The following is a 24,470-nucleotide window of genomic DNA, read 5'->3' as shown; positions in this document are numbered from 1 at the left end:
TGCTTAGATCAAGTTACTGGATGCCACCTTCATGCCAAGCATATGGCTTCTATTATATTAAAAAAAATAAAACAACAACAAAAAAAGCCAAGAACGCTGTACTGTCTTGTATGAGGTTAATGTTATTGTAAGAAAAGAGCGCGCTCTCGGTGTGAGTGTGTTGGCTCTGAAAAGAGCCGTTGTTTGTAGGAGGGCGTGCAGACAGCTTAAGCCCTCTCTCCGCGGATGCGGCGAGCCAGCTGAATGTCTTTGGGCATGATGGTGACCCTCTTGGCGTGGATGGCGCACAGGTTGGTGTCCTCGAAGAGTCCGACCAGGTAAGCCTCGCTGGCCTCCTGCAGAGCCATGACAGCGGAGCTCTGGAAGCGCAAGTCGGTCTTGAAATCCTGAGCGATCTCGCGGACCAGGCGCTGGAAGGGCAGCTTGCGAATGAGCAGCTCGGTGGACTTCTGGTAACGGCGGATCTCGCGCAGAGCCACGGTGCCGGGCCTGTAACGGTGAGGTTTCTTGACGCCTCCGGTGGCCGGGGCGCTCTTACGAGCGGCCTTGGTAGCCAGCTGCTTTCTGGGGGCTTTGCCGCCAGTGGATTTGCGAGCGGTCTGCTTGGTTCTTGCCATTCTTTCTCTCTTTAACTTTCCTGTGTTTAAAACAGAAAATGTAACAAGCGGAGGAGACTCGCCGCTCTTAAAGTGTGTGACTGGCTGTGACGCGGTGCCGCTGCGGCTCGTGATTGGTGAGGGGCTCCACGTGATGCTCAGCACCGCTCAGAGGAGCCCCGCCCCGCCTAAGTGTGTGCTGCTCATTGGAGGAAGGTGCTTTGAAAAGGCGCGCTGCCGCGAGCCTGTCTGCGATTGGTGTGTGACGAAGCCGCCCGCGCTCTGCGGAAATATAAGCCAGGCTCGGCGCTGATCCGGCCACATTTCCTTTGAGTGTTGACACTGCGAAGAGAAGGTTCAAAATGAGTGGGCGTGGCAAAACCGGAGGCAAAGCCAGAGCTAAGGCTAAGACCCGTTCATCCCGTGCCGGGCTCCAGTTCCCCGTGGGTCGTGTCCACAGGCTGCTGCGCAAAGGCAACTATGCGCAGCGCGTGGGTGCCGGCGCCCCCGTCTACCTGGCAGCTGTGCTCGAGTACCTGACCGCTGAGATCCTCGAGCTGGCTGGCAACGCAGCCCGCGACAACAAGAAGACTCGTATCATCCCACGTCACCTGCAGCTGGCTGTGCGCAACGACGAGGAGCTCAACAAGCTCCTTGGCGGAGTCACCATCGCCCAGGGTGGTGTGCTGCCCAACATCCAGGCTGTGCTGCTGCCCAAGAAGACCGAGAAGCCCGTCAAGGCCAAGTAAATGCCAAAGCCTCTCCTTCACGCACGAAACAAATAAACAAAGGCTCTTTTCAGAGCCACACACTTCGTTCTGAGCAAACATCCTCGTAGCTCATGATGTGCTGTATGTATTTGGAAATGTAGTATTACCTTGTTCTTGCCTGTGTGTGTCCTCCCAACCAGATCTTCAGGTTGTTTTAATATATTATTAACAATAATAAAAAATTATGCACAAAAGGAATTACTAATGTAAAAAAAAAAAAAGTGGTTTCATTTATATATAAATATATGCGGTGGCCCCTAGCGACAAAGCACGTACAAATTCCAACACATTTCTAACATGAACTGAACTTCCAAAACATAGCTACCTAGAATACTTAAATTACACAACTGAAAGCATGTGAGAGAAATGTTCATTTACCTGTTATTACCAAACACCAAATTCGGTTGTTGGTACTTGCTGGCTGTGTAGCCAATAGGTAACAAAGTTCAACACTGCCCCTAGCATCCTGGAGCACTTCTGTTGTCTTTTGTAGGTGTTTTGGAGTTTTTTACGTGTTTTAGGCTGTAGGGGCCACCGTAAATATACTTTTATTTATTCACTCCACATGAAATGTAATAAATCTAGAATACAAAAATCAACTATTCACATTTCAACTTATAACTATTTTAAATTTTCTTGCTTTTTCCTTTTACTAATTTAAAGTGATGAAACAAAACATAACACTGCAAACCACAACACAATTAAATAGAAATTATAATATGAAAATAAAAAGAACATACGTATTCTCTGTCATATGGACCTGCATGAATAAACTTTGTCCCTGGCTCTCTTTCTCTCTGTCCCGCCCACTCTGTTCACTTTCTGATTGTGAAATGTGAGCCGTGACAGTAATACAAGCTGCAAGTGTTATGAGGAAAAAAAAAAAAAACCCAAAAAGTATCTTATCTTGCTTTGACATTAATGCTATTATTGTGAATAACAGAGTGTTGCGTGATTGTGAGGAAGGAGCTCTGGCGTGTTGCTGTGGTGGCTCTGAGAAGAGCCGTTGTTGAGTGCGAGAGAGTGTTGGCAGCTCACTTCTTCTTGGCTGCTGTGGCTGCCTTCTTGGCTTTGGGCTTGGCGGCCTTCTTGGCGGGGGCTTTCTTGGCTGCGGGAGGCTTCTTGGTGACCTTCTTGGAGCTCTTGGCTGCTGCCTTCTTGGGGCTCTTGCTGGGCTTCTTGGCCGCCACAGCGGGCTTCTTGGCCTTCTTGGGGGACTTCTTAGCGGCTGCGGGCTTCTTGGCTGCCGCTGGCTTCTTGGGGGACTTTTTAGCGGCTGTTGCCGGCTTCTTGGCTTTGGCAGCGGCGGGCTTCTTGGCTTTGGGAGCGGCTTTCTTTGCGGGCTTCTTGGCTTTGCTCTCGGTAGCCTTCTTGTTCATCTTGAAGGATCCGGAGGCCCCGGTGCCCTTGGTCTGCACCAGAGTGCCCTTGGCCACCAGGCTCTTGATGGCGGTCTTGACGCGGGCCTTGTTCTTGTCCACATCGTAGCCTCCGGCAGCCAGAGCCTTCTTGAGAGCGGCTGTGGACACGCCGCTGCGCTCATTGGAAGCGGCCACGGCTTTCACGATCAACTCGCCCACGCTGGGTCCCACCTTCTTCGGCTTGGAAGCCGTCGTCTTCTTCTTGGCCGCCTTGGCCGGGGCGGCGGCAGCAGGAGGTGCGGGTGCTTCCTCTGACATTTTCCTCTTTCCTTCTGATCGAGTCACGGTGCAGTGATGGCAACTCGGAAGCGTCACGCTGCACTTAAACGCACCATGAGAACCGTGGAGAGTGAATGTAACGCGCAATGCTTCAGTTTGTGTTTCGTGTCTCGGGATCAAAGAGCTCAAAGTGAGTGTGTGAGCAGCACTGCAGGCCGACAGTGGAGCAGTCCACAGCGGACTCGTGTCTCCTCGGCAGGCCTCGTGTCGGGCTCTGGTGCTCTCTGCTCTTGCTTTGTGGAGCCTCCAAAGCTCAGCGACTCAGTGCGGAGCTCAGCGCTGCTCGGCGGCTTTTTGCGCTCTTTTCTTTCCTAAAACAAAGGAGCCGCAGCACAGCTCCATGAAAAGCCCTTTTCCAGCTCAGACACATGTTCGTTCGCGCACTCCGACTTAAAAGCAGCATCTGGTGAGCGCAGCTGTGGGACAGCAAACAAACACAGCGATGCAGCTGGACGCCCACGGAGCAGCGAGACTTCTGTGAGAGCTGCTCACTTCTAACCAAAGCACAGCGGCCTCGAGTTTCACTCACGTTGTTGTATATCAGAAATCACCATGAGTTAGTCACCTTACGGCAGCTCGCTTCCACACTTTGGCCCTGATCTCTTAGTCTGCATCAGTCAGTTTCCTTCCAGCTACAGTTACCGACTCTACTATAAACAACAACAGCGAATGAACACGTGAATACACACATCCACCAACTGATCACTAAGTATCTCAATGTGCAATACTCAATACCTGCTAAAAAACATCCAACATCTCACTATTAAACATTCTCTTTTTGTCGCTACTAGTCAAACGTATTTTTATATCTATTTCATTTATTTAATCAGAGTAATATTGCTCTTATTTTTTGGCATTTAATAAAGGGACTAATAAACTAATAAAGCTTATCTTATGTCCTGGATAGCGACCTCAGTCTAATCTAGTACAGTGCATTTAATTATGCCCAGTATATCTGTGCTCCTTTACTGGAGGATTCTATTATTCTTCCACCCACTAAAAAAATGTGCAACCACAGATTGTTGTCCAAGATAAGTAAAATGCTGCACAATACCTCCCACCCTCCCATCATGTGCTTGACCAGTCACAGAAGAGCGTTTAGTGAGAGACTGAGATGACCAAAATTCACCTCTGAATCAGAATCAGAATGGGTTTTATTTCCTAATGTTGAGCAGGTTTACAACATTAGGAAATTGCTTCGGTACTTAGTGCAAAACACTCTGTAAGACAACACTTAACTAAACATAAAAAATAAAAGTGCTAAGCAGATAGATATATCTTATTCAAAGCACTTGCTACAATAGTTGTACTATCTAAAGGCATATAGAAAGGTGGCTACAGAGCCAACAAATTATGAATTAGATTGAAGATAGCTTTGACGGAAATTCCTCTTTGAGCATCACTAGGAAAGCTGGATGCGTAGGACACAGCAGAGCCTGCCTGTGGGATAGGCAGTATAGGCAAATGGTAAAGATGCCTTCCATCCAGGGGTACCACAAGTGGGGGAAGAGAAAACACATTGGACTCCTTTTCTTATAATAATAAATACAAAAACATATTAATAATAACTTAATATAAAAATATATATTAATGGTAGTAATTCATACCTTTCCTAGTATCCATTTGGACATCTAGGGTAGCTAATGTTTGCCCTCTAACAGGCCAAACAAACCACGCCTTTATCATAGTTGTTAGTCTAGTTGTGTGATTATAGTGTTAACGAGCACATCAAGTCAAGTGGCTTTGTCATTTCAACCATGTGCAGTGCTACAGTACACAGTGAAGCAAGATAGCGTTCTTCCAAGACCGTGGTGCTACATAGGACAATCAACACAGGACCACATAAAGTGCAAATGTACAACATAAGAAAAACTGTGCAACCCCAGATCAGAACGATACAGACAAATTGATACTAAATTTTAAGTTTACTGCTTCTTTGGATTCTGCTATGCAAAGTTTTTGTGAAATGACAAACTTTGGATATCAGGAAAAAAAAAAAAAAAAAAAAAAAAAACCCACACCCAAACACTTCCATTTTACACAAAGTAAAGAAACTGTCAAAATGAGTTAACTGGCCAGAGCAACACTTGTGTTCAGGTATTTTGTGGAAAAAGTACTGTTTTCAATTTGGTTTTTTTTGGAATTTTCTTTGATTACTTATCACACACACACACACAACTAAATAATCACCCCTATCCCCAAGGGGCAATTAAGATACAATGGAGCAGCATGACGTTGAAGACAAGGACAGGGCATAAACAGGCAATAAGAATGAGATAATAAATACACAGCATATACACAGTTTTAAAATTAAAGTGACTGAATAGGTGAATAAATAACTAAGTGACTAAAAGTGAATAAAGTGTCGGCAGCACAAAAAGAGCGTAGAGTAGTTTACAGGTGTGGGAAATGGTCTTAAGGGCTGGAGTTAAAAAGCAGAGTGGCTTTGGGGACAGAGGTGGCTCTCCTCCTCTCAGTCCTGCAGGAAATGCAGCGGAGGCGCCGCCCACAGGGGAGCCATTGAAATGCACTGAAAGACTGTCAAACATAAAGTGGCATTAATGTTGTATTTGTAGTTACTTTGTCATCGTTCCATAACACACACGACATTTCTTGAGTCTGGGTCAATGTAGCGGATCAACAGCACCTAGTGACAAAGCAGCATTTCCGCGATTGCAGTAGTTGGCAACATAGTAACTGCACGTTTGAAGGTAGAACGTATGCTCTTCAGGACAGAGTGGGTGGCTCTGAAAAGAGCCGTTGGGTTGACTGACAGCAGGATCACTTTACTTGGAAGCTGGTGTACTTGGTGACGGCCTTTGTGCCCTCAGACACGGCGTGCTTGGCCAGCTCACCGGGGAGCAGCAGGCGCACTGCGGTCTGGATCTCCCTGGACGTGATGGTGGAGCGTTTGTTGTAGTGGGCCAGGCGAGAGGCCTCGGCAGCGATGCGCTCGAAGATGTCGTTGACAAACGAGTTCATGATGCTCATGGCCTTGGAGGAGATCCCGGTGTCGGGGTGGACCTGCTTCAGCACCTTGTACACGTAGATGGCGTAGCTCTCCTTCCTGGTCTTCCTCTTCTTCTTGCCGCCCTTGCCGGCGGTCTTGGTCACAGCTTTCTTAGAGCCCTTCTTGGGCGCGGACTTTGCGGGTTCAGGCATTTTGTTCCTTCGATACTCTGCAGTAACGAATAAGCTGTGTGACAGAGAGCAGCTCCTTTTATACAGCCTGTATGCTAATATCACTGCGCAGGCCCCCGGCTCTCATTGGCTGAGCTGCACAGTGGGCCGGACATTGCGTTGGAGGAAATCTATGAATTGTGCTACAACAGGCGCGCATCTAACAAAGAAGTGGTCTGTGTGATCGTTTCCTCATTTGTTGGAACAGTCATTTGTATTAAATGAGCAGTAAATGTAGTGCTCTGTGTGGCAAATGTGGAGGAGTTAGGGAGACACAGACTGAAAGCAAGAATATGCTTAAGATTTTTGGTGACTTTTGTTAAAACAGGCGCGTATCCTACAGTATTTTTAAAGAATACAGCGTAAAGATTCTACAGAAGACTGATCGGTTTAGATGATTTTCCTCCTCCTGGGGTCAGCGACAAAATCATTAAAGACTTTCACCATTAATCTTTTTCAGAATCCTCCATGGCTCCTTATTCAACTCCGCTATCAAATTGAAAGATGAGTAAACATTTTGAGATACAGGAACTTTTAATTTGGACAGTGAGATTTTTTTGAAGCTAATACAACTCAGTGTCTTTGAGAAATTTTTTATGAAATCCATTTTTACAGGGCACTAAGTTCAGACACTTTGTTTCTTTTACTCTTATACATTAAGAATGTTTTTGTTACTTCACTTTGTAACTGTGTAGACTCCCACTACATTAAACAACAGTTAAATACCAACTGAGCATTAAACAAACTCATAGCAGTGCTCAAGTTATCATTCAAATATTATAAATCTATCATTAGGAACATTAATTTAAATGCTCTACTTTTTAAAATTAAACACATCCCTCAACAGGATACTAAATTCTCCATCCTTCATACCACACTTGGCACATTCTCTCTAAGGAATTTTACCATAAAAGAAGTCCAAAAAGACCTGGCAGTTTCCTGTATCTTTACAACATGGAGGCTAGGTCCAGTCTTCACAGTGTGTCTTCTCAACCTGCCTTCTTCCCCTTGCCCCAAACAGTCGCAGCAGATGGCTGAGTCTGTTTCTGCCAGGGGTTTCTTCCTGTTAAAAGGGAGCTTTTCCTTCCCACTGTCAACAACGTGTTTGCTCATAGGTGGTCATATGATTGTTGGAGTTTCCTATTTCTTTGGTATTATTGTAGGGTCTTGACCCCAATATAAAAAGCCTTGAGGCCACTGTTGACTTGGCACTTTAGAACTGAACTGAACTTAACTGAATTGTGTAGCTTAAGCACAAAGCCTCCCAAGTCTATGAGTGGAGAATAGTGCTTAACACTTTATGATATATTTTTTGTGTTTTTAAATGAAACACTGTGAGAAAGCAAATTGTGCTTTTAGGACAGCACATTTGTCCAGCATAAAAATGCTAACAAGTAGTTATCATTCTATAATTGAGTTGATCTGGTAAGCTAAAAAAAACAACAACAAAAAACGCAGTAATGAAGCATATAAGTTAAGGTATACTTAAATTGAGCGTGTTTAACCTGCATTTCTCACTTTAATAAGTTTGTTAAAGTAGTGCTGAAAGTTGAAAGCTATTACTAATATAAATTAATGAATTTTTACAGAAATTATGTCAAAAGAAAAAGGTAACTAAGCGGAACTGCTGAGGGAGCATGCTGGCAATCCCTCTTGGTGCACTGTCAGATGATCTGCAAAGGTCACAGCCTCGCCAGCTGGTGGCAGCACAACCACTCTGCTGGCTCCTCTACCACCAGCTCCAGAATTCATGTCTCCCTTCACCCATCTGTGGCCCAATCCACCAAACAAGTAACAAGGTGCTAGATGAATGGAAAGAAGAATTTAAAAAGAAAACAAGATACTACAGTGTAAAAATTGCCTATCTAACTAAGTCTTATATACAGCCAAAACGTATTTTTGATCTTGTTTTGAGACTGATGTACAGGGTGGGCCATTTATATGGATACACCGTAATAACATGGGAATGGTTGGTGATATTAAAGTCCTGTTTGTGGCACATTAGTATATGTGAGGGGGCAAACTCCTCAAGATGGGTGGTGACCATGGTGGCCATTTAGAAGTCGGCCATCTTGGATACAACTTTTGTTTTTTCAATAGGAAGAGGGCCATGTGACACATCAAACTTATTGGTAATGTCACAAGAAAAACAATGGTGTGCTTGGTTTCAACGTAACTTTATTCTTTCATGAGTTATTTACAAGTTTCTGACCACTTATCAAATGTGTTCAATGTGCTGCCCATTGTGTTGGATTGTCAATGCAACCCTCTTCTCCCACTCTTCACACACTGATAGCAACACCGCAGGAGAAATGCCAGCACAGGCATCCAGTATCCGTAGTTTCAGGTGCTGCACATCTCGTATCTTCACACCATAGACAATTGCCTTCAGATGACCCCAAAGATAAAAGTCTAAGGGGGTCAGATCGGGAGACCTTGGGGGCTTTTCAACTGGCCCACGACGACCAATCCACTTTCCAGGAAACCGTTCATCTAGGAATGCTCGGACCTGGCACCCATAATGTGTTGGTGCACCATCTTGCTGGAAAAACTCAGGGAACGTGCCAGCTTCAGTGCACAAAGAGGGAAACACATCATCATGTAGCAATTTCAAATATCCAGTGGCCTTGAGGTTTCCATTGATGAAGAATGGACCCACTATTGTTGTACCCCATATACCACACTAAACCATCACTTTTGTTGTTCCAACAGTCTTGGAGGGATCCATCCAATGTGGGTTAGTGTCAGACTAATAGCGCTGGTTTTGTTTGTTAACTTCACCATTCACATAAAAGTTTGCCTCATCACTGAACAAAATCTTCTGCGTGAACTGAGGGTCCTGTACCAGTTTTTGTTTTGCCCATTCTGCAAATTCTGTGCGCCGATCTGGGTCATCCTCAGTTAAGATGCTGCAGTAGCTGGAGTTTGTAAAGGTGCCATTTGTGAGTAGCTAATATCCGCCGAAAGGATGTTCGACTAATGCCACTCTCCAGTGACATGCGGCGAGTGCTACGCTGTGGACTCTTGCTGAATGAAGCTAGGACAGCCACTGATGTTTCTTCATTAGTGACAGTTTTCTTGCATCCACATTTTGGCAAATCCAACACTGAACCAGTTTCACGAAAGTTAGCAAGCAGTTTGCTAACTGTAGCATGGGAGATGGGTGGTCTCGTAGGGTGTCTTGCATTGAAATCTGCTGCAATGACCCGGTTACTGCGTTCACCAGATATCAACACAATTTCGATCCGCTCCTCACATGTTAACCTCTTCAACATGTCAATGGCTGTGAACAAAGAGAAACTTGTAAATAACTCATGAAAGAATAAAGTTACGTTGAAACCAAGAACACCATTGTTTTTCTTGTGACATTACCAATAAGTTTGATGTGTCACATGGCCCTCTTCCTATTGAAAAGACAAAAGTTGTATCCAAGATGGCCAACTTCTAAATGGCCACCATGGTCACCACCCATCTTGAGGAGTTTGCCCCCTCACATATACTAATGTGCCACAAACAGGACTTTAATATCACCAACCATTCCCATTTTATTACGGTGTATCCATATAAATGGCCCACCCTGTAGAAACCAAGAGCAGAATGAATAACATTATTAATCTTGTTTTGAGAACATATGTAAATTTTGGATTTAGAAACTAAGCAAGAAATATGCCTGTGAAGGTTCTATGTCATGCAGGTCATCGTAGTCTAAGAAGCTTGGAACAAAAACCGTCTGGGCTTCTTTAAGTTGCTTGACAACGTCTCACCTCTCATCCTAGAAGCTTCTTCAGTTCTTGGGTCAAATGGTGGAGAGTCCCAGATTTAAGCCCTGTGGGAGTGTACCCCCAAGAGGGACAAAAGGACCCCCTAATGATCCTCTACCTAATCACATGAGCCAAGGTGTGAAAACGTGTAGGTTACAATCGGCCAAGGTTTCGGGTGAGCTCATTGTGAAACCTAGTTCCACCCTATCATGTGATTTCCTGAGATCAAATGGCCCAAGGTCCAAGGTCAGGGTCACACTAACTAGGGAAAAGCTTTAGATTGCTTTAGATCATCTCCAAATTCTCCAAATAAAGCAATATATTAGTAATTCAGTGGCATACAGCAGGTAAAATAATTAACTAAACACTTCACCAGTTTTCTAAGTAAATATATGTCTAAAGGTGCTATTGACATTTCATGTCAATAGCACCTGATGTCGAAAATAACCCATCCAAATCATACATGCAAAGAAATCAAAGCATAACTAAGCAACATATCAAAAAAATACATTTTGAGTTGTCTCATATTTTAATGGTTTATGATTAAGTTTAGTAGGTCAGGGGGGCCTATAGGCAGCCCCCTGAACTGTGTTTTTGGACTTTGTTCACCTGGTGTCATGGTCGGCCACCTGAACTGCTTCACCCTGAACTCTTGTGCCATCGACCTCTTATGCCCCTTGTTTTGGATTTGGTGCCCCGGTTTGTTTTGTTTTGGTTATGTTTCCTCTTTTATTTTGAAGAGGTCTGGTGTTCCATGTTCAGTGTGTTTAGTTCCCCTGTATTTAGTCTGTGTGTTTTCATTCATTCCTTGTCTGTTCTGTTGCTTGCCTGCATTACTTCTATGTCACTATGTTCATTCCATGTTTCAGGTTTCTCCATGTTTCCATACACAGACTTCACGTTTCAGGTTTTCCACATCAAGGTTTCCATGTTCATGTTTTTATGTGTAGTTTCAGTTCATCCCAGTTTAGGTTTAGTTTCATCATTGCCCTTTTGTTTGTATTGTTTTCACCAGCTTTAATAAACAGCTTGTTTTTTGTTATGCTCAAGTTTTGTCTCCATGTGTCTGCACACGCCATACAGTCTGCCTACCAGATTGTGACAGAAATACATTAATGTAAATTACCAGCATGCTGTTAATTTGCATGAACAACAAAAAATTGCAGCCAATACAAAGCAAAGACGAAAACCAGCCCAGACTTAAAAGCAATTGCCACAATTCCACATGTTTCTACTTTAGAAACATGAACAGGTAGAAATGGAGGCTGCAGTCTGACTGCTCATACTTCATGTGGCCTTCAGATTAGCTCAAGAACAGAGAGCTTCATGAAGCTGTGATGCAAGCTCCATGAAGTGCCATTAGCTTGAAGCTGTTTCATTTCAGAGCAGCTGCAGCCAAGACTTACACCACAAAGTGGAATGGAAAGCATCATATATAGTGGTGAGGGGCAAGCCAGCGGTGGATTCTAGAGCAAAGAAGTGTTCTCTTGAGTGAATTATCACACTTCTTCATCTGGCAATCCAATGGATGAGTCTTGGTTTGCTAGTTGCCAGGAGCACAGTACTTGCAGGACTACACTGTGCCAAGATTAGTTTGGTGGAGGGGGTGTGCAGTTGTTTTTCCAGAAGTTGGATTCAGTGCCTTAGTTCCAGTAAAAGGAGCTGTTACAACCCAGTAAAGTTCCATTTATTTTACAATTAAGGCAAACCAACCAATTAGGACAAAAATTAAACACAGGGAAGCTCTAAGCGTCAAAGTCTCCAAGGCCAAAATAACAAACAAAACGACCCTTTCTACTAAAAAAAAAACCACACACACACACACACACACAAAAGACCACTATCTGTACGAAAACAAAGTACAATTGCTAAGCTACCTGTCTAGCCCCAAGAACAGGAGAAAAAAAGCTCAAACAAAGCAGTGAAGTCCTACCTCCTTCAGTGTGGATTACTCCAGTTTCTGTTGTAATTAAAAAAAGAAAAACAAAGTCAACCAAACCCAGGGAAACGGGAGAAAAAAGGGTGTGGCATTTTGAGCTGGCAGTTTTTATGCAGTGGTTGACAAGCGGCAACACATCTCAGCTGTGTGAGACAGACCTGAAACACAGGAGAAGGCTAAAGACCTCTCTCACATGGGGAGAGCCCCTAGAGGTCAGCGACCACAGCAGGAGCTCCTAATGCTTCAAGATGCCGAGACATTTTCAACAGTTTTGTACAATTTCATGCTTTAGAGTAATTTCACGCTTCTAACTTTCAATTTTCATAGATAAGGAATTATAGTGGAACCAGAATTGGTTCTATCATGGGATCTTGTAGAACTCCTTAGTTATCATTATGTACGAAAGACCCCCCCATTTACATGAACAAATTGGAGTCTCTAACATCAAAGGATGGGAAACCCACAGACCAGATAAGGTTTAGTTTTTAGTTTTTAAAGCTGAAGATGACAGCTCTGGGACTATCAGACTACATCTGGCTTAAATTTTGGTTAAGAAAGATATTGGTTTTGTTTGTTTTTGTTTGTTCTTGTATTACAACAGTTGTTGTATTACAATAGAATAATTTAGAAAGGCAAAAACACACCAGTACTTGAAACAGGCACACTGTTACAGAAGTATTTACTTGGAAACAACAAATATCACTGGTAAAATCATAAAATAAATGTTCTGGAATATCAATATCAATATCATATGGCAGATATTGTTTTTTATACAAGAAACACATTTAAGCACTAAAATTTAAAATGGGCTGGGTGAAGTATGTATTCCACATCTCACTCCCAAGCTCACATAGTGGGGTTATGATACTAGGGAATAAGGAAATACATTTTTTGCTTTATTAAGAGACACAATGTATCATTTACAGTTGGAGAAAATTAAATTTTCATTAAGAGATAATGTTAAACAGTTTTACCTAATTTGGCAACCCGTTATAGATTACTTTAATAAGTAAAACTGAGGTATGGCCTGCTCCCATATCTGCCCCAAGATTTCACCCTGATCAAACACATAGATCTTTTAATTTAATGGTTTCAATACATCATAAAAGTTCAGCCATTATAACTTTAAATGCAGAAAAAGCATTTGATAAAGTAAATTTGTCATTCCTGTCCTTGATATTAAATACATTTAGAATTGGAGATTCATTTATTAACTCGTTTAAACTATTTTATACATGACATTCTTGACCTCAAAGAACTTCATCTTACAAGGAGGTACAAGGCAGGGATGTCCACTTTCTCTGTCCTTGTTTTCCATTTTCATTGAACCTGCAATTCATCAAAACTCTACCATAAAAGGAATTAATTTAACAGAACATGAAATTTTGTTTATACGCTGATGATGTTCTCCCATATCCCATATCCCTCAAGGATATGGGTCTTGAGCTCAACTCACACGGAAGGGCAAGGGCTGTACTAAAACTTTGATGCTTTACGATGTTTTCGCTGATGTCAGCCTGTAATTGCTTCAGCTCAAGCTGTTATTGGTATCTACCATCACATAAAATTTGAAAATGATATCTTGAAAACTGTAGACCGTAGAATGCTATCAAACAGACAGACAAACAGAACCAAACACAAACTCACTCACTTCAGGGGATGGATTACATAAAGAGTACACAAGTCACAGGTGAACAGAATCAAACTAACAAGATAGGGATTGTGAGGGAGTAAAACTAAATATAAGGCACAAGAGATAACAGAGTACCAAAATAAAACAGGAAGTAACAAGACAGAAAAACACACGCTGAGTAACTAAAACTTGAAAACAGACTACAAGAAACAGAGGTAGGTAAAATCAATTGAAAATCCAAGGTGTCATGTAGACCCAGGACCATGACACAAGGACTTAAATATTACCTACAATGAAAGTAAAAAGCAAACCTGAAATGCAAAACTCAAAGAACCATAAACTTTACAGAAATTAAAACAATAGGTCAACAATCCAGGACGGTGACAAAAGCAGAAACTCATAATTAGTTAATGTATGTAAAATAAAATACACCTGCCCAGTGAATACACTTGTCTAATATTTGTGTTTTAAGCAATTCCGTTTCAACCATGTTAAGTTTGAAAAAGAAATGTTTAAATGGACCTTTTAATATGACTTACTTTTATTGCATTATTTGGTGTCATTATATGTTAATTAATGCCATGTTAAACTGATTTTGATCCCAACACAGTTCCCCGGAGTATTCACCAAACATTTCTCTCAACTCCTTGTCATATAAGTTGAATCTAGTTTGGCTGTATAACAACAAAGGAAGTAAAATGTTATTCCTTTGCATTGTTGATAAGGAGAAATGAAACTCGTACTTTGGCCTGATCCACTATCAATAAAACCTATAACCCTTTACAACCTGCCATAAAATAATATTACTGGGGACAAAAGAGGGCGAGGTAAACTGCAGGTTCCTCTTAACACCTGTTGTTCATGTGTTCAATTCAGTGTCGGTTTTCAGGTTTGGGGAAAAACAACTGTGCCGACATGGACACGTTGAATAAGATTTGTGTGGTCCTCATTCTATCCATTTTTGTTTGTGTCATCACTGGAAGTCCAATAGGTGAGTGCAGCCTGAATAGATGGAAAAAAATTTATTTTGTACCATAAACAGCTGGAAAAATGATGATGATTGTTTTCAGTCTATGCTGAATACCTTATTTTTACTATATACATATATTACATTATACTGATAATGGAATCATTAATCGGTTTTTCCAATTGTTAGAAAAATCAAACAGAAATACATGGTATTTGTGTAGTTATAGATGATCAATTCTGACAATGGGATACCTGGATTAATAGTAAACGTTTTGAGCTATCATTAAGTCCTGCGGGGTATCAGGCTATGCAGTGAGTAATCCATAGGTGACACCTTTTTCTACCCCATACTAAATGTACCATAAAGCTTTTTATTTCTGCTTAGACTATAGCAATGTCAAATTGTGCTGATAATGCTTGATTTCAAACTCATTTCACATTTCAGTATTTGTGTTTCAAAGTCCAGTTTAGACAAGATTGTGTTGTAGTGTGTGAGAGAAAAGCTACATTGATCATTTTAATGCCGATAAAAAAAAATCTAGACTATTTTTAACTCTCACTGGTGCCTCAGTTCTTGTTTGTTTGTGGGAACTGAAGTAGCATTTGGATCCAATATAACTAACAACATTAAGCTTAATTTAGCAGTAAGGATTGATTCTAATTAAGTGCTTTTATTTTTCATATGTATATTTTGTTATTAATAGTATTTGTTTTTTGTTGGATTGTTTGTTTGTTTCTTTTATTCTTTGTTGTCTAAAACCATGAACGTGATATTAGGACCGGAGTAGGCTACTAACAGATTTTGCAGTTTTGTGTTGGAGTAAATTATTCACAGATTTTTCCCTGTCAGTGTGTCTTGTTTGTGTCATGGAAGTTTGTTTAATAAAACACAAGCACTTGATGAGTGTCTTTGAAATGGGTTTAATTACAAGCTGCAGCTTCCCCCAGGAGGCCCCCTTCCTCTTCAAGGGTGAGACAGGGGTCTCGAACTCCAGGCCTAGAGGGCCTGCAGGTTTTAGATAGCACCCTGGATCAACACACCTGAATCAAATGATTAGTTCATTGCCAGGCCTCTGGAGAACTTCAAGACATGTTGAGGGGGTAATTTAGCCATTTGAATCAGCTGTGTTGGATCAACACACATCTAAAACCTTGAGGCCTGGAGTTTGAAACCCCTGGTCTAATGTCTCTAATGTCTAATGGTGCCTGGGTGTGCTAGTCTACCTCTAACTATTACAATACTACAATACTTAACTGTGTGGAATAAAGTATAAAACAGATATATGATCCTATCCTTCATTTAAAACTAATACCTATATATTATTGTCAGAACATGTGATCAATCCCCTAAGGTAAAATTAATATTTTTTTTCCAGGTAAGTGAAAGATTAACTTTGAACAAGGAGGATTTCATATAATATCAGTCACTATTCCATCCAATCTGTTCCGCTGTTCCGGATATGTGGCGCGCGGGGGGGTTGGCTCCTATCCCAGCTGTCTTAGGGTGAGATGCAGTGTACAAACACCCTGGACAGGTCACCAGGGCTAACAAATAATCACAAACAAACTATTGGCACTCACATTCATCTATCTACTGGCCTATCCCCTCTGAAATCAATCAAATCTGACAAAATTTTCCAGCTGCTCCATTCCAAATCAACTACTTTTTGGTTAAATAACTTTCTCATAGCTAATAAAATCACACAAAATATTATGTTCATACTATTAAAATTACAGTTACATGCCCTCAAATTATATCAAATTATATAGTTATTTTATAATATTTGTTAAATATTAAATGTGAGATTTATTTATTTACTGAAGGAACTAAAAACCTTTATAATGATGATTAAACCCCATACAGCACGTACAAAGGGTGGGGTTTGTACGTTAAACCTTGGCCCTTTGCTGATATCAGGAGCAATGTGCCCTGTTCTAATAGTCATGATGTCATGGAAATAGAAACTTCCACTTGGTCATCATGAGTGTATGAATTTTAATTGGTAACATAAAGTCACTATACATGGGAATATAATGGAAATATAATGTGAAGAGTCAATTGACAAACTAAATCATTATGGAGTTCTATAGTTGGTGTTTTCACAAACATGTCTCCCACAAGTTAACTTGTGGCACATATCCTAAACAGCCATAGCAAAAGCTTTTGTGATTGAAATGGAGGAATGATTAAACACCTTGTCATACAGCTAGTGATGTGTCGGTCGTGAACGAAACGGCTCTTAGAGCGGGATCTTTGAACGACGGGAGCCGGCTCCTTATTGGGAGCCGTGGGTTTTTTTTCTTTCTCTCACCCTCCCTCTCGCACCTTTTTTCCGCTTCACTCCGCACGTGAGCCTTGTGCTTTGCGCTGGGAGGAGGGGGTAGGGGCGGTAGTTACACTCACAGTAGCACAGGAACAGAGCGGGAGGGAGAGAGAGAGAAAGAGAGCCAGGGACAACAACGTCACATTAGAAAGGTATAGTAATCATACACAACTATTTTCAGTTGCGGATGATAAAGGATACAGAAAGTTTATTCATGCAGGTCCATATGACAGAGAATGTGCATCTTCTGTTTGTTTTCATATTGTAATTTATATTTAATTGTGTTGTGGTTTGCAGTGTTTTGTGTTGTTTCACTTTAAATTAGTTTAAAAGGAAAAAGCAGAAAATTTAAATAGTTAAAAGTTGAAATGTGAATAGTTGGTTTTTGTATTATATGATTTATTTATTACATTTTATGTGGAGTGAATAAATAAAAGGATATTTACGGTGGCCCCTACAGACAAAGCACTACAAACTCCAAAACACGTAAAAACTCAAAACACATACAAACCACAACAGAAGTGCTCCAGGATGCTAGGAGCAGTGTTGAGCTTTTGTTACCTAGTGGCTACACAAGCCAGGAAGTACCAACAACCAGATTTGGTGTGTGGTAGTAACAGGTAAATGAACTTTTTTTTTTAATTATTTGAATATATATGAGTGCTTGTGTATAAATAGGATGATCTGATATCCTCGTGCTGGTGTTGTTCCCAGACCATCATGAAAATGTTGTTCCAGGTTCAACATTGCAAGTGACCAATCACATTGTTGTGACGTTATTCTTTTGCGCGCCAAGCCATTCGTGCATTTATGAAATTCCAATGTTGCAAGGACAATATCAATTCTGCTTACTGTTTATTAAAGGGTTACGGTTAGGGTTAGGGTCAGGGTCAGTTGATCGGCGGACAGAGGCGGTTTCATGCAGCTTTAGTACAGTTTTTTGTTTTACGCCGGTTTTTCCCGAAGTCGCAAAAGTATGACGTCACAACATTCTGATTGGTCACTTGAAATGTTGATCCTGGAACAACATTTAGTATGATGATCTGGGAACAACACCAACACGAGGATATCAGATCAACCGTATAAATACACAAACAATGCGCAAATGCTTTCAATTGTGTAATTTAAGTGATCTAGGTAGCTCTGTTTTGAAGTTCAGTTAATGCTAGAAATGTGTTTTGGAGGTTCTTTGTCTCTAGGGGCCACCGCATATATTTATATATAAACATATATAAATTAAAACACTTTTTTTTTTTTTTTACATTAGTAATTCCTTTTGTGCATAATTTTATATTGTTGTTAATAAAAATTAATTAAAGCAACAAAACAACCTGAAGAGCCGGTTGGGAGCCGAAAGAGCCAGTTCTCTAAAAAGAGCCGGAAATTCCATCACTACAACCAAAAGTGTTCATATCAAAAGGAAGACAGAGTAAGTGCAGTAAATCCAAGGAGCCAAACCAAACTGAAAATCAGGAGGGTGTCAGGCAAAGAAAATACAACCATTGTCCATATCTGAAATATTACTGCAGCAGCACCAGTGGTGCCTTTTAAAACAATGCATGGTACCTTGTAAGAGATTAGAAGTTAACACCATCAGAGAGAAGAAAGTGTTAAATAACAATATTGGCAAATCATTTTAGCACAGAAGGAACCACAGATAAAAGAAAAGCCTGGTATCAAAATGTAAACAAAGCAAAACAAAAAAAACAAAATGGAAAAGAAATCTCAGTGAAATGGACATGCCCAGTTACATCTGCATATCAGCTGTTAGAAATAGTGTTTTTATGTAATATTGATAATCTGTTCACTCGGTGCTAATTCATCGGTTTTGTTTCTGAAGGTTCTTCAACCATAAATTGTGTAGCGGTGACTCCTTCTAAAAATATAGGTGAAGTCAATGAAGGATATTCAGGTAAAGTGTCTTCTTTCATCTTTACTTTATAATTTTTTAATAACACAATAATCAAACATAGTATATTCCTGTGTCAACAATCATTTTTGTCCGGTATGAAATGAATAAATGCCTGATGGTAGTAATACAAGTGTCAAGGATGCACTGTGTGGCAGGCTGGGTGAGGACCCAAAAAAGGAGTGAAATGAGGGAGGCAGTTTTATTCCTGTATCAAAAATATTAAAACATGTACAAGTACAAGTATTATTAACCAAAAACGCAAAAACTAGAAACAAAGAACTAAACCTAAGAAACTGCAAAACTAAGACTGGACCAGAGAACTAGGGAGGTAACGAGAGGATGAGAAACAGGAGGGAAACACAGCTGGAACAGATCTAACACGATAAGAGAGGTAGGAAGCAAAACAAAAAACAATAACACAGGACACGAGACTGTCCAAGTAAAACAGGAAACAGGAGACACGCTATAAGACACAGACTGAGTGAACATAGGGGACAGAGGAAGTGAGAGACACGACTGGGAAACAGTTGAATAAACACGGAGACAGAACTTAAATTCACAAGAGACATGGCAGACTCCCTCAGGGGAGGCAAGGAAACAGAACCAGGAAGTATACTGAAGAATATAACATTAACCGGAAAGCACACACACTGCGTCACACACCCAGGATTGTGACAGGAAGACTATGGCATGAAAGAAACAAGAAATACAATGTTTTTTTTCTCCTGGTCTGGAAAACTATCCATACTTACACATTTAGTGTTTATCTTGTATTCTTCATAATTCTCCATGATGCTGCAGGGGATGTGGAGAGGATAGATGGTATCGTGCCAGGAACCAGTGTGAAGTTAGTGGACTATGTCTTTCTTCCCCACCTTGAGTTTCTGGAGCTGAGTTTCACACCTGGGGACAGCTTTGCAGTTGTTCGCACCAAGAAACCTCTAGATGCAGATGCTCCGATGTCTGTAAGTTTGGGCAAACCTATTTCCCAGAAATTCCATATGTATTATAAATACAGCTTATTTTAAACATCAAAAGAAAAGGAAACATTTTCAGTAACTGCCAAATTAAAGATCTGCAAGCATACTCCTATTGATTGCAATACAGTATCTTCCCATTGCAGCTGAAGACCAATATACTAAACCCTTTAAAAACTTAATGGGAGCCTTTTGTAATAAAATGCCAAAAACATATGTAAAAAAAAATATATGTAAATCAGTGCACTAAATAACCACAGCAGCATATAGTCTTACACATCAAAACATCCAAGTGAAATTCTGCTGCACACACAATGGGCAACACTTAAGAAATTCTACAATTATGCAACATTTTATTATAATCAGCTGCAGTTTTTATTAGATTTCATTATCTTTTTTTTTTTTTTATGCTGTTTCGGTTTAGTTTAAACATAAATGACTCATTTGAAGGTAATCCACTGTGTTCCTGTCTTACAGAGTCCTACCACCCTGTATTATTCTGTCATGTGTGATGGTAATATTAAGGTGGGTGATATTCTGTGGTTGCAAAGTTTCAATATTTATGCATTACAAATATACATTACAAATGAAATATGTCAAATTATTTTATTTCATTTTTTATTTTACAGTACAATAACACTCGGACACTGAAAATCATAGATCTCAATGACAACGCGCCGATATTTGAAAAGAAACTGTACTCCAAAGATGTCTCTGAGGTTAGCCACTAAAATCTGTTAAAAAATGGAATGTAGACCAGTTGCATGATACATTTCTATAAAGAGAATCACACCTGTACTTAAGAGGAAAATTAAGAAGGATAGGATGGAACTACAAAACATGTGTTTTTCTCTGGCTGTATATGATTTAACTTTTTCTTCTTTCAGACACTTAATCTGAATGCTGAGGTTATTCGAGTGACAGCTGTGGATGCAGACGCCACCTCACAAAACAACAGAGTGACATATTCCATTGTAAACACATTTAAAATTTCTTGAAAAGCTAGTGAGAGTATGTGTTTTTGAAGTAACGTGCAGGTCTATTTACTTGTCACTTCAGTGTTAGCTGAGAATAAAGCTCTTCACTAATTTTTGTGTTTCTTTTTTTGTGCATTTTTCTATGTAAAAAAGAAACATTTTTAATGCAAATGTTAGTGAAAATTATATAAATAATTAAGCTTTCACATAAGGTAATTCATACTGGTCGTCGGTAATGTGTCTGTATTTAATCTGTCATTATAAAAAATAACAATAACAACATGGTGATGATGTTTTGGGCTTTTGTTGCTTTTTCATAAGACACCAGCCACAGAAGACTTTGAAGTCACTGACTCAGGGGCGTTTATGTTGAAAAGACGTTTGAACTACAACGCAGTCCAAAACTACCACTTTACTGTAACGGCCAAGGTGAGTTAAAATTATTTCGAGCAACTGATATTTATAAAAACTGAACTACTTCAATCAAGAACATCTATATGATTATAGTCTTGCTATCCTTCGCTGCAGGATAACGGAGGATTGAATGACACAGCCTCGGTGGTGATTAATGTAGAGGACTTTGATAACTTGAATCCCTATTTCAGCCACAGTCTGTACCAGGCCTTTATTTCAGAGAACCAAGTAAGTCTCAAAATCTTAATTCTGTACACGTAGTGTTTTAATCACAGTCTTTAAATATTAATTCTGGAAATTTTGTTTTTTCCAATATGTTTTATGTTCCTTCTGAATTTCATGTCTACAGGACATGGGGGTTTTTTACAAACAGATTTGATTTGATTTTATAGCCATGTTTACATGATGAACACAGTGCAGTAGTAAATGCAAATAAAACTATACAAAGACAAAAAAAACAAACATGAACAAGATTCAGAAATGCTGATGCTTTCTGGGAGGATAAACTCAGCCAAAACCAGCCAGAAGTCCAGAATTTTCTTCTTTTTTTTTTCTTCTTTTTCCTTAAATTTTCAAAACATCTAGACTAACATCACAAATCAGATTTCATTTACATATCTTCACTTTTTAAATTAAACATGTCAAAATCTGTTAGTTATTTGGGGCCCATCCTAGCTGTTATAGAGTAAAACGCAAGCAACGCTCTGGAAACGTCACTGCGGCAGCTTTGAAATACAGAATGTAACTCTCGTGTGTGTTGTGTACTTCAGCTTGGATTATTCCATACCATTCAACCAGAGGCAATAAAGGCACAAGATGGAGATATTGGGATCAACATGACTTTAACTTATACCATCAGTGCTGGTAAATGCTTAAAAAAATGTGTTCAGTTTTTTGTTTTACTAATACGACATTAAACCTGTGAAAACCTCTAAATTATTTATGTTTGTTTAGTTTCTCCAGACAAATATCAAAGAAACTTCAACATTGACCCCTCCAGTGGAGTTTTGTCTGTGATTGCTGCCTTCGATAGAGAGGAAATGAACAGCAGCATGATCTCTATCAGCATCAAGGTACTGACATTTTAATCTATGCATTCATTAAGAGTAAAAAGGTCTGTTGTGTCAAAATGGTTCAGTCTTAGCTGAAGGCTCATCAAAATTTAACACACTTTTTTTTAACACACAATTTTCACTTGTGTTACATATAGAATTTGCACAAAAGTTAAGAACGTGGCCCATATGAACAAATACTGCTATTTGTTATCTAAATCTAAATATCGCTCTGCTTTAATACTCTTCAGGCAGCCCAAACAGACGACAGTATGAAGACAACTGAGACAGTAGTGTCTGTCACTGTAGAGGATGTTAATGATAATGCTCCGGAGTTTGATGAACCCAGCTACTCTGTGACACTTGTGGAAAACTCGCCTGTTGATGCTGTTCTGTTCAAAGCTTCTGTCACTGATCTCGACCAGGTAGTCTACAGTTAAAATGCACATATGATTTCGAGATATATTCTGTCAGTTGATGCTGTTAATAATATATAAAAACTGCATGTATATTTTCATTCACTCTCTTCATTTTCATATTCACTCCTAGGGAGGGTTTGTGGGAACAATGAGGATCATCCCAGAGTCTGCTCCTTTCTCTATCAGCTCTGATGGGACAGTCAGAGTGAAAAACTCTACAGCTCTCGACCGAGAGACCACTGAAACAATCACATTTCAGGTCATTTAGATTTAAGATAAAACAACTGTCAGTATATACTGGGTCTTAATTCATGTTTTAAAAAAAAAGTTGAAAACTCATTTTGAGCCATTCAGTTTTAAACAGATTAAAATAATTGAAACGTGGGAGAGAAACTGTGTTTTTCAAAGAGTAAAGTTTGTCCCAACTTTCATCTCAACTTTGTTCTTCGTACTAATTTTAAAGGTAGAAGCAAGAGAGCAACATGAACCCAACAATGTTGCAACAGCACAAGTTACTGTGACTCTTCTGGATGAAAACGACAACATTCCTAAATTCACCAGCGGCGTGTATGAGGGAAAAGTGTTTGCAAATCAAACAGAGGGATTGTTGCTGGTCCAGGTTAGTTAGTTCTACTCAATAAGACATATAACTGCATGTGTATTTTTTTAATCACTTCAATTTACTCAATTTACTTTACAATTTACAATTTACTCTTTTTCTTGCATTGCATTCAATCATACCAACTCAGAAAAATATTTTTTAAAAAGATAATCACTTTCTCATGGCATTACTAAATCATATTTTATGCATATCATCCAAAGATATTGTTTTTTGTTTTTGCTGTTATCATCTTGTGTTTTGTTTTTTGATTTCCGTGACATTTAAACTGTGATTTGTATTATGTGACTCCAAGGTTAGGGCAGAAGATCCAGATGTCGATGCAAATGGGCAGATTACATACTCTATTGACTTTGGGAACAGTAAAGGATACTTCACAATCGATGAAAACACCGGAGAAATTACACTAGCTAAAACCATTCCCCTGCAGGAAAACCAGATTTTGGAGTTCCCTCTCTATGTAACAGCAAAAGATGGTAGATTTTTTTATTATTATTCTTATTATTGTTGTTGTTAATATTGTTGAGGTTGTTGTGGTTGTGGACATGGCTTGCCAGAATAGGTTATTCAATTTCAGAATCACTTAACTTACACAACTGTGATTATTTGGCATGTATGCAGCACAACTGCAGCATATGTGCACAACTTCACCGCCTGCTTTCTTAGTTGCTATGCCTAAGTGTAATGTCATCGCAATCACTCCACTTTAGCATCATAACATTGTTACCTTGCATGTGCCAAGGTTTTTAATCTCATATGACTAATTCATATTTTTCACAGAACTTCATTGCTTTCAACAAGGCATTTTACAGTCAGTTCTGTCACCTGAGTAACTTTAAGATGGAAGTAACTACTGTTACATAATCTTAAAGTAGACCAGCTGACCTCTTAATGCCTGCCATCATTAAAGTAGCATAATATTCTTCTTCATCTGTCCTCTAGGTGGCGTCATACCTCGCTCCTCCTCAGCACAAGTGAATATTTTTGCTCCTGGTGATTCAAAACCTCAGTTTTTACAAAAAATTTACCATTTCACCATAGAGGAGGAGCAGGAGCCAGGAGTTACAGTTCTTAAGGTATGTTTCCCAGTGAATTTGTGTGCAAACCAGTGTTTTTATCATCCAAATGTTCCTGTGTCAAATGCCAAGTTACATTTAGCTACTCACTGTTGTTGCTATAGTTAACTTTAAATGTCATAGTAGGATTTTGTCAATTCTGTATTTCTTAC

General features: G+C 40.0%; 5 protein-coding genes across 6 annotated transcripts in view; 2 read left to right on the top strand and 3 right to left on the bottom strand.

The window, feature by feature from the left end:
• Positions 1–155: 155 nt before the first annotated feature.
• On the bottom strand, positions 156–19,431 carry LOC120716688 (histone H3). Its single transcript, XM_040004267.1, has 4 exons — positions 19,420–19,431; positions 13,016–13,021; positions 10,381–10,387; positions 156–624 (listed from the first exon to the last, which is right to left on the bottom strand). The coding sequence occupies exon 4, from the start codon at positions 615–617 to the stop codon at positions 207–209; it is 411 nt and encodes a 136-aa protein (XP_039860201.1). The 5' UTR covers positions 618–624; positions 10,381–10,387; positions 13,016–13,021; positions 19,420–19,431; the 3' UTR covers positions 156–206.
• On the top strand, positions 859–1,395 carry LOC120716690 (histone H2A-like). The gene has a single exon (XM_040004270.1). The coding sequence runs from the start codon at positions 959–961 to the stop codon at positions 1,343–1,345; it is 387 nt and encodes a 128-aa protein (XP_039860204.1). The 5' UTR covers positions 859–958; the 3' UTR covers positions 1,346–1,395.
• On the bottom strand, positions 2,115–3,159 carry LOC120716683 (histone H1-like). The gene has a single exon (XM_040004262.1). The coding sequence runs from the start codon at positions 3,043–3,045 to the stop codon at positions 2,401–2,403; it is 645 nt and encodes a 214-aa protein (XP_039860196.1). The 5' UTR covers positions 3,046–3,159; the 3' UTR covers positions 2,115–2,400.
• On the bottom strand, positions 5,833–19,425 carry LOC120716692 (histone H2B 1/2-like). Of its 2 annotated transcripts, XM_040004272.1 has the most exons (3): positions 19,420–19,425; positions 19,155–19,158; positions 5,833–6,235 (listed from the first exon to the last, which is right to left on the bottom strand). In XM_040004272.1, the coding sequence occupies exon 3, from the start codon at positions 6,226–6,228 to the stop codon at positions 5,848–5,850; it is 381 nt and encodes a 126-aa protein (XP_039860206.1). In that variant the 5' UTR covers positions 6,229–6,235; positions 19,155–19,158; positions 19,420–19,425; the 3' UTR covers positions 5,833–5,847. The 2 variants fall into 2 exon arrangements, with proteins under 2 accessions (XP_039860206.1, XP_039860207.1); XM_040004273.1 differs by lacking the exon at positions 19,155–19,158.
• The window catches only part of LOC120716674 (protocadherin Fat 4), a 23,452-nt gene continuing 13,056 nt past the window's right edge, over positions 14,075–24,470 (top strand). The window contains exons 1-15 of the mRNA XM_040004249.1: positions 14,075–14,570; positions 18,713–18,784; positions 19,586–19,749; positions 20,239–20,286; positions 20,391–20,480; positions 20,649–20,735; positions 21,060–21,167; positions 21,267–21,380; positions 21,923–22,016; positions 22,107–22,225; positions 22,456–22,629; positions 22,754–22,882; positions 23,087–23,242; positions 23,538–23,718; positions 24,185–24,318. Of these exons, the coding sequence (XP_039860183.1) occupies positions 14,441–14,570; positions 18,713–18,784; positions 19,586–19,749; positions 20,239–20,286; positions 20,391–20,480; positions 20,649–20,735; positions 21,060–21,167; positions 21,267–21,380; positions 21,923–22,016; positions 22,107–22,225; positions 22,456–22,629; positions 22,754–22,882; positions 23,087–23,242; positions 23,538–23,718; positions 24,185–24,318 (1,800 nt within the window). The 5' untranslated portion in view covers positions 14,075–14,440. The remainder of the gene's footprint in view (positions 14,571–18,712; positions 18,785–19,585; positions 19,750–20,238; positions 20,287–20,390; positions 20,481–20,648; positions 20,736–21,059; positions 21,168–21,266; positions 21,381–21,922; positions 22,017–22,106; positions 22,226–22,455; positions 22,630–22,753; positions 22,883–23,086; positions 23,243–23,537; positions 23,719–24,184; positions 24,319–24,470) is intronic.

The sequence above is a fragment of the Simochromis diagramma genome, unplaced genomic scaffold, assembly GCF_900408965.1.
Source record: "Simochromis diagramma unplaced genomic scaffold, fSimDia1.1 OVJJ01000565.1, whole genome shotgun sequence".
Lineage (NCBI taxonomy): Eukaryota > Metazoa > Chordata > Actinopteri > Cichliformes > Cichlidae > Simochromis > Simochromis diagramma.
The sequence above is the reverse complement of the archived record's forward strand: the minus strand, read 5'-3'. Positions and strand labels throughout refer to the sequence as shown.